Below are 9124 nucleotides of genomic sequence, written 5' to 3'. Positions count from 1 at the left end.
ACACATTGTAAGGAGAGTGATCACTTTAGATAAGCTATTACCAGCAGGAGAGTGGGGTGGGAGGAGGTATTGTTTCATGGTCTCTGTGTATATAATGTCTTCTGCAGTTTCCACAGTATGCATCTGATGAAGTGAGCTGTAGCTTACGAAAGCTTATGCTCAAATAAATTGGTTAGTCTCTAAGGTGCCACAAGTACTCCTTTTCTTTTTGCAAATACAGACTAACACGGCTGTTACTCTGAAAACTGTCTTTGTGTCCAAATTGAAAATGCAGATTTCACAGTAGTAGCAAATTGTGACAGTGCACCCCCAACCATCGCAACGCCCTGCCCCAGGAGCTGGGGAAAGGGAGAGCTAGCTAGTTGTGACAGGTTTCAGAGTCTGTACCCGCAAAAAGAAAAGGAGGACTTGTGGCACCTTAGAGACTAACCAATTTATTTGAGCATAAGCTTTCCTGAGCTACAGCTCAGCATCCGATGACGTGAGCTGTAGCTCACGAAACTTATGCTCAAATAAATGTGTTAGGCTCTAAGGGTGCCACAAGTACTCCTTGTCTAATTGTGACAGGCCTTCCCACCTCAGTCCCCATTCGCCGCCCCGGCCCAGAGGACGGGGGAGGCGAGGGGTACTAAGGCGCCAAGGAGCACCACGCTGTCAGGGAGCGCGGGGTGTAACTCTACACCGGCTGCCCTCCCGCGGGCGGAGCGCCGAGCCCCCCTGCCAGGCCGGCGAGGCCCGCGCCGGGGGCGGACGCAGGGAGCGGGGCCGGCAGCTGCCCGGGGCTCGCACGCCGCGGCTGGCGCTGCCGATGGGGGAATGCGGGGTTCCCACCCAGGTCCAGCTGTTTCTCCGCGCCTGCGACCAGGGGGACTACGAGAGCGCCCGGCGCCTGCTGGGGCTGCCCGGGGGCGGCGCGGAGGCGGCGGGCGGCTCCGCTTGCGGGGCGGAGGAGGCGGCGGAGTCCGGGGCAGGGGAGGCGGCAGCGCCTCCCCCCTCGGTGCCAGTGGACTGCACGGACGAGGCCGGCAACACGGGGCTGCAGTTCGCCGCGGCCGGGGGCCACGAGCAGCTGGTGCGGTTCCTGCTGCGCAAAGGGGCCTCGGTGCAGAGCCGGAACCACTACGGCTGGAGCCCGCTCATGCAGGCGGCCAGGTAGGGCCGGGCCCTGCCCGTATCCGCTCCCGCGCAGCCACTGAGCATGCTCCGGCCGCCGGAGCCCAGCGCTAGGGTGCCTGGGGCTGGGTGGGGACCGCCCTGCTCGGTGGCCGGGGGGCGAGAGCGACCGGAGCGCAGCGGGGCCCTGGAGGGCAGAGGTTGGGTGGCAGTGGCCTGGGCAATGCCGCCTCTCTGGCAGAACGGCTGCTATTGGGGCTGCTCCTCCCCCTTCCCCCCGCCCCGGTTTGACCTGGGTTTGGTGTTCATAAAGTGGCCCTGTTGTTTCTTCATTTCAAGGAAGCCAGTTAGAAAACAAAATAACCACCACGTGCCCTGCTGAAGAGCAGAGGAAACCTGGGGGAGCGGTCAGCACAGAGCAGAGACGTTCCTTCGTGAGCATCGTCACTTACACACGACCGGGAGTGTGACTGTTCCTCCACTTACCCGTGGTTAGAGCCCATAATAAACAATAGTCAGTTTCCCTAAGAGTAGCCAAAGTATCATAGACCCAGTCCTTTGGGAGAATCAACGTGCACTCTGGACAGATCAGGGATTCTGTTTTTGATCATTCAAACTGTTATCAGTAGCTCCAAACATCTTGTAAACGGGGTCCTCCTGGGGAGCCAGCTGTGGTCAGTCAGTTAGGGTGAACTGCAAAGAATGGGGCAGACAATCCCCATAAAGCTGGTGGCTGTTCCAATACCTAGATTTACCAAGCCAGCATAAAACAGCTTTGTTATTGTTACTCAGAAGTCCAAACAACACAGTTCCTTTAACGTGATCCAGCCTCAGGCCTCAATCCAGGTACCCACGTCAAATATGATGAAAATTTCTGTAAATCTTATTTAATCATATAAAAGAAAAGGTTCTACCAATCCCAGAGGATCGCATGCATTACCTACCAGGTTAACGAATGTTTCAGATCTTACCCAAATAGACTCTACAGCCAATTCTTATTAACTAAAAGCTAAAGGTTTATTTATAAAAAGAAAGAAAAGTGAGAGTTAAAATTGATTAAAGGAATCAGTTACACACAGTAATGGCAAAATTCTTGGTTTAGGCTTGTAGCAGTGATGGGATAAACTGCTGGCTTAAGTCAAATCTCTGGAGTACAGCCACATCTTGGATGGGTCATTGGTCCATTGTTCAGAGCTTCAGTTTGTAGCAAAGTTCCTCCAGAGGTAAGAAGCAGGAATGAAGACCAAATGGAGAAGATGCAGCTGCCTTTTATAGTCTCTTGCCATGAGGCCTGTGCTTCCTTTGTTTCAAACACAAGCTGCCCAGTACATGGCTTGGAAGCCTTAGAGTTCTCTCCATAGGCATGTCCCTGCATGATTTTAAGTTTGAAATACAGACATACAGACATGTCTATAACTCATAATACAAACATATAAACAAGATTGTCATATCTGGCAAATAATAACATTTTTGCAGATATCTTACATGGCATATCTGGATGATTACTTCTTGGGCGTTACCTCAGGAGCCAACATTTGAAATCCAGGCATAGAGTCAATACTTATAACTTTAAAAACAAAAATGATACATGCATACAGATAGCATAATCATAACCAGCAAATCATAACCTTTTCATAGACATCTTACTCTACAACCTTTGTACAACATTTTCTGCAAATATATAACAGTAGTTGCAACAATGATCTATATGGTCAAATTTGTATCTGTACATGTAGGAGCCATAATGTGCACTTCTGTATGCTGGAATATTTTTGCTTTTAAAAAAGTTATTTTAAAATATTAGTTTAAACAATCCCTTAACTTGCAAGAAAGTTACATTTTGCTCGTGAGGAAAGGCACAGCAAGTGTGAAATTGAATAAATGTCAGAATTTAGTGTTAGCACATTTCTTTTCTCATTGGCCTATAGTTTATTATAATTACAGTAAATAGTGGTACAGGTCATGAATAGAGATCTATAAATTACATAAATTTTACCAAATCATAAGTGAAACCTGTATTTTTAAAAGTGATGTGCAAATAAAAAATAACTGTTTTGCACCTCTTTCTTGCCCTGTGGGAATACAATATGCCTGAAAGTTTATTTTATTTGGTTTTGTTTCTTTGGTTAGGAAATCTTGACTTAGAGAACCTGATCCAAAGCCCACTAAAGCCAGTGAAAAGACTCCTATTTCAATGGGTTTTACCTAATTTTTCTAAAAGTCTCACTGGACAAAATGGAAGACTATTAGTTTATCAGAGTCAATAAATAGAATCAGATTTCATCTGCTGTATCAGTCATAGAATTTACTATAGCATTTGTCACTGTACTGTCTAAGGCCCCAACTCTGCAAATGTTTGCATGTGTTATCTTTAAATATGTGAGTACTTCATAGGTCTTAAGTCTTTTGCAGGATTGGATTGCAGAACCTAAGAGTTTACTAAAATAATCGAGCACTTGATTGAGAGGGAAAAATATTATTTTTTAGTCCATTGCTTTAAAACATTTGAAGAAAAAAATCTTGTCAAGAGACAACAGCTTCAGCTAAAAACCACAGAAAACTCCCAATGTACAAGTCCTTCAACTAGTTCTCAAGTAAGAACAGGGAAGACAAAATTTAACAATCCTGGTATTTCTGAAATAAAAAACAAACAGAAACCTTTGTTTGTTTGTTTTCCTTAAAAATAATATACACCTTCTCTAAAAACAATAACACTGCAAAAAAGGGCACAAGACTTCCTCAGGTCCCTTTTTAGAAACTGCCATTTTTTAAAATACTGCACAGAGATTTCTGCTTCATTAAAGCTCATGGAGAAAACTGAAAGTGGCTGGAGAATAGCCTTTGTCTTTAGTGAATTATGTCAGTGGCACAACAAAAAATACTAAGGAAATTTATTGCTTGCACACCCTGTACTTTCACTGACTAATGCTTTCTACAGTCCTTACAAAGATAGGCTCCAGATCACAGACACTTACACATGTACACCTCTACCCCGATATAACGTGACCCGATATAACACGAATTCAAATATAACGTGGTAAAGCAGTGCTCCGGGGGGGGGGCTGCACGCTCCGGTGGATCAAAGCAAGTTCGATATAACGCGGTTTCACCTATAATGCGGTAAGATTTTTTGTCTCCCAAGGACAGCGTTATATCGGGGTAGAGGTGTACTTAACTTTATTCATGTACATAGTCCAATTGAAATCAGTGGGACTGCCTATGTGTGGAAGTCAGTTGAGTGCACAGGTATTTGCAGGATCAGGGCCATATTGGGGTAATTTATTGCTTGAAGATTATTTTCTCCGATACATTTCTTCCACAACTATTTCATATGTACCAGAGAAATATGGATGTTAAACCCCACCTGTTAGCATAGTTAGTTCCCTTCTCCTCTTTATTCTAATAATATGGTGATTCCTCAAATATATTATAATTGTATTGCTGTAATGCACAAAGGCCCCTTTTGGGTGCAAAGCTCCATTGTACTAAACACTGTATAAACGTATGTAGGAGGACACCCTAGCTGTGTCAAGCAGCTTAAAATAGATATTGTTTGCTGGTTGTTTATAAAAATATGGGCTTCATCTCCATAGCTGAGCAGAGAAAGGGGAGTTCTAACTCACCTTTCGATTTTCACATCGTGGGGTCTGCTTTGGCATAAATTCCTGCACAGTAAGTGGAATAGGCCCCTTGGGGGTCATGGGCTGGTAAGAATAACAAGAGAACAGTGGTGCTCGAGCCAGGACATGCAGAGGCAGATAATGGTTTTGTGGGGCCCTGGGCCAGAGCAAATGGGGGCCCCTCCCTACCCCTTCCACGCAGGGTTAGGGTTGCCAACTTTCTAATCACACAATACCGAACACCCTTGCCCCACCCCTTCTCTGAGGCCCCGCCCCACTCCATCCCCCCTCCCTCCGTTACTTGGTGTCCCCCACCCTCACTCACTCACTCATTTTCACTGGGCTGGGGAGGGTCCCTTTTTGACGAGGTGTTGCAGTTGAAAACTGGACACCTGGCAACGGTCCCCCCCACATCCCGGCGCTCCTCCCAGGAAGCGGGGTCAGAGTGCGGGGGCTGAATTGGTGCCTGGGGGATAGATTGGGTTTTATATAAATGGAGAATCAGGCTTATTATAACAGAAATGCATATTTTATCACAATCTATGATTCAGAATAAATACTTTCCTTAAATCTGTACTCTCAGAGTATAAGCGTAATGTCAAATCCTGTGTGGAAAAGGAACAAATTATTTTATGCTAATTGATGACACACGATCACTCTCAAATGCAAATTCAAACACCTTATTAAATTTACCATAAATCAACAAAGTTGAACATTTCTGGTTAACTTTTATATATATACAGTGATACATGAATTACCAAAAAATACTCTTATGTGACAAATATAAAATTATGATAATTTATTGTGGTAAGAAAGGGCAGCATGTTTTATGGGGCAGATGATAATTGTTGTACATTCAGCTACTGGTAGCAAAATCTGACAGGGAGGCATTTTCTGGCTATGCTGTCATTGCTTTTCCTCTTGGAACTTACGAAAACCTCTTTTGTCAGGAGCTAACGGGAGATTGTGGGGGAGAGAAGGTGAGGCAAGAATGAGGGAAATATCCTGATTCTTATGATATAAAAAAATATCATGGTAGTGTTTAAACAAACAACAAAACAACCCCCCCTCCCTCCTAACCCCCCCCCCCCAATACTTGCCTGTTTCCAATCTCCTGCAGGATACTGCGACTGAAATATTTATTAAAAGCCCCACGCATTTGAAACTGAAATTATTGTACTTGAACATTTCCCCCTTCCTTTTGATTTGTACACAGAATGCTAACTTTACCCTTTTTTAGTATCTTTCACCACAGCCAAGCTCAGATCTTTCTGGCTCATCCCCAATAATAAATATTCTGTAGTTGTAACTTTTTTGTTTCTCTCTCTCCCCCACCCCCACCCCCACCCCACAGAATGGTTAAGAATCTCTCTCATTCTCTCAGAGCTATATTGGCTCTGCAGAGCTCACAGCAGTAGAAGCTTATTTATAGGAAGGAAAATTGAATTTGAAGTTTTGAACTACTAGGCCAGTTGTTAATTGGACTGGTAATTTAAAAGAGACAAATAAAACCTCCCTTCTAAACTTTCAAAAGCTTGGGGGTGGGGAGAAGTTTATGGTGAAGAAAGATTTCTATTTGAAAAGTGAAATAACCCCCCTAAAAGTGACTATATCTGAACATAGGGATTTACAATGAAAACATCTGTGCACAGTGGCAGATCAACCAGTAGTAGTATTAAAACAATACTTCTATTTTTTTAGGCCCTGATTCAGGAAATTCCTTAAGTATGTGCAGAATTTTAAGCATGGGATTATTCACATGTTTAAAATTACACATATTCTTAAATACCTTCTTGATCTGGGACATTTGTGTTTTGTTCAGATCTTTACAGTTCTGTGGATTCTTCTAAATCATGGAATCATAATCAGGATTGGAAGGGACCTCAGGAGGTCATCTAGTCCAACCCCCTGCTCAATGCAGGACCAACCCCAACTAAATCATCCCAGCCAGGGCTTTATCAAGCCTGACCTTAAAAACCTCTAAAGAAGGAGATTTCACCACCTCCCTAGGTAACCCATTCCAGTGCTTCACCACCCTCCTAGTGAAAAAGTTTTTCCTAATATCCAATGTCAAAGGATGGGGGCTGGGCAGTGGTGATAGTCCTGAGTCCAGATGGTACATTTTCAGTTGATGTAGGTACAATATGAGAGTTAAGCATACTGGATATCTGCTGTAGCAAAATTTTCTCACATGCTCTCTATAGGAGATATTTGTTACAATAGAATTGGTTCTTTTTTCAATTCTTTTTCCTCCTCTTAAGGTTTGGACATCTAACTGTGGCTCACATCTTGTTGGAGAATGGTGCTGATCTCAATGCACAGAATAAGCTGGGAGCCAGTGTACTTACAATGGCTTCTAGAGGTGGCCACGTCAGTGTCGTGAAATTGTTGCTGGAATCTGGAGCTTTTGTTGATAATTATGACCATTTTAATACCAGTTTGGTTGACAACAGCAAAGAGGAACTTCCCGATATAACACCATTAATAGCAGCTGCACAGCATGGATATGAGGCAGTGGTGCACTTGCTACTGGACTGGGGAGCTGATTGTAATTACACTGTGAAGACTGTGGGCTGGAGTCCTCTAATGCTGGCAGCTGTTAGTGGAAAGGTGAGCTTGGCACAACAACTCATGGACAAGGGAGCCAATCCTAACCACCTCAATGTGCTGCATAAAACACCTTTTGAAATCTCCAGTGGCTTCAAAGATAAAGACATGAAAGATTATTTGGAATCACTAACAACAATCAGACGCCTGACAGGTATGGGCTACTATTCTTTTGGTTTCCTTGCTGCAGGGTTTAGGTTAGACATTTTGAGACATAAGAATCAAAGAAGTAGTTATTAATGTACATTTTATACTTCGAGGCACAGGGATCATGATCTAGATGTTCTTGGAATGGATTTACTCACCTTTGCCTGCAAGCAGATTTCCTCCAAATAACATGAAGGCATGTTGGTATTTCCATAGTTTTATGGCAACAAGACTGTGAATTTGACTTGAAAAATTAAAACAAAAAAATTGGTGTTCCAAGTGGGATCCTATGTGTGCTCTTTTAGGGGGAAAATAAAAAGATTTACCCAAAGAGGCAAAGATGTTGAAAAACTGAAGACAATTCAGAGAAGAGCTACAAGAATGATTCAAGTCTACAAATCCTGCCTTACAGTGAGAGACTAAAGGAGCTCAGTCTTATTAGTTTAACAAAGAGAAGGTTAAGAGGTGACTAGATCAAAATCTAAATACATCTCCATAGAGACAAGAAATCTTATACTGGAGGGCTCTTCAGTTTAGCAGACAAAGGCATAGTAAGGTTGGAATGGAATGTGTAAATGGCAATAAGACAATTTTTTAACAAAGAAAATAATTAACTTTTGGAACAGACCACCAAAGAATGTGGTAAATTCTTTATTGGTTGAAGGCTTTAAAGCAAGAGTGAATGTGTTTTTAAAATATATACTGTAGTTTATCCACAAATTGCTGGGTCTGATGCAGGAATTATTGGGCAAAAGAAATTACGCCAGCAAAATATATGTTGCTCAGGGGGTGTGTTTTTTCACACCCCTGAGTGACAAAAGTTTTGCTGACATAAGTGCTAATGTAGACAAGGCCTTAATCTCTGCCACACACTGGTTCTAGCTATATACTCAGACACGAAGGGCATTTCTCTTGAAAGGGGCAAGGCAGCAGAAAGGGACATTCACATGAGTTCTGCAGCTCTTAAGTCTCTGCTAATATGCTGTAAGATGGCTGGCTGATGCACCTGGTGAGGGAAGGAGAATTCACCCCCTAAACAACAGGACACTTCAGATTTTCTTCTCGGGGTTTTTTTAAATCTGCAAAATTAAAACAAAAACCCAAAATATTCTGACTGCCCTTCAGGGTGTTGTCTTAACCCTTGTCTCCAGGGCTTCACAGTCCTTATATGCCTTTGTCCAGGGGGTCTCCAGCTGAGGTTTTCTCCCAGCCAACCGCAGTTCCCTGTAGGTGTTTTCCTATCTGGACTTTAACTAGACAGGTGCAAGGAGTCCCACTTTCCAGGTCCTTTCCTGACCCAGAGTCTCTCCTTTCTGGCCCTTTGCCTCTAGTGCATGTGACTAGAACCAGGTATTATCTTCAGCTACCGCTCCCAGTTTTAAAGAATCCAAGGAATTCAAATTCTTCCTTTGGTTTTTCCTCCCAGCATTTGATGCTATGCAGTATTTTGGAATTACTTCCTGTGAAGTCCAGTTATGGACAGAAAACTGTCTGTGTAAAAATGGCAACTTCTAACTTAGTAGGTCTGTCCAGCTTTTCTTGATTTCATTTCAAATATGTCATTACTTTATACTCCTGTTAGCACTGACATGCCAATAACGCTCTGGAAGAGGGAGCTGGATTTATTATCTGACTTG

At 43.4% G+C, this 9124-nt stretch overlaps 1 protein-coding gene across 4 annotated transcripts in view; it reads left to right on the top strand.

The window, feature by feature from the left end:
- The first annotated feature begins 723 nt into the window (after positions 1-723).
- The window catches only part of ANKS6 (ankyrin repeat and sterile alpha motif domain containing 6), a 77900-nt gene continuing 69499 nt past the window's right edge, over positions 724-9124 (top strand). For 2 of the 4 annotated variants that reach the window (XR_005224468.2, XM_043540306.1), the window contains exons 1-2: positions 724-1152; positions 6995-7494. Coding sequence is in view for 3 of the 4 variants with exons in the window: in XM_043540306.1 (XP_043396241.1) it covers positions 809-1152; positions 6995-7494 (844 nt within the window). In the remaining variant the exon portion in view is untranslated. Of the gene's footprint in view, positions 1153-2215; positions 2337-6994; positions 7495-9124 lie in introns of all 4 variants that reach the window. The other 2 variants (XM_037893391.2, XM_037893390.2) reach the window with 2 other exon arrangements.

Source organism: Chelonia mydas, chromosome 2 (assembly GCF_015237465.2).
Source record: "Chelonia mydas isolate rCheMyd1 chromosome 2, rCheMyd1.pri.v2, whole genome shotgun sequence".
NCBI classification, from domain to species: Eukaryota; Metazoa; Chordata; order Testudines; family Cheloniidae; genus Chelonia; species Chelonia mydas.
Note: the sequence above shows the minus strand (reverse complement) of the source record. Positions and strands in the feature narration are given on the sequence as shown.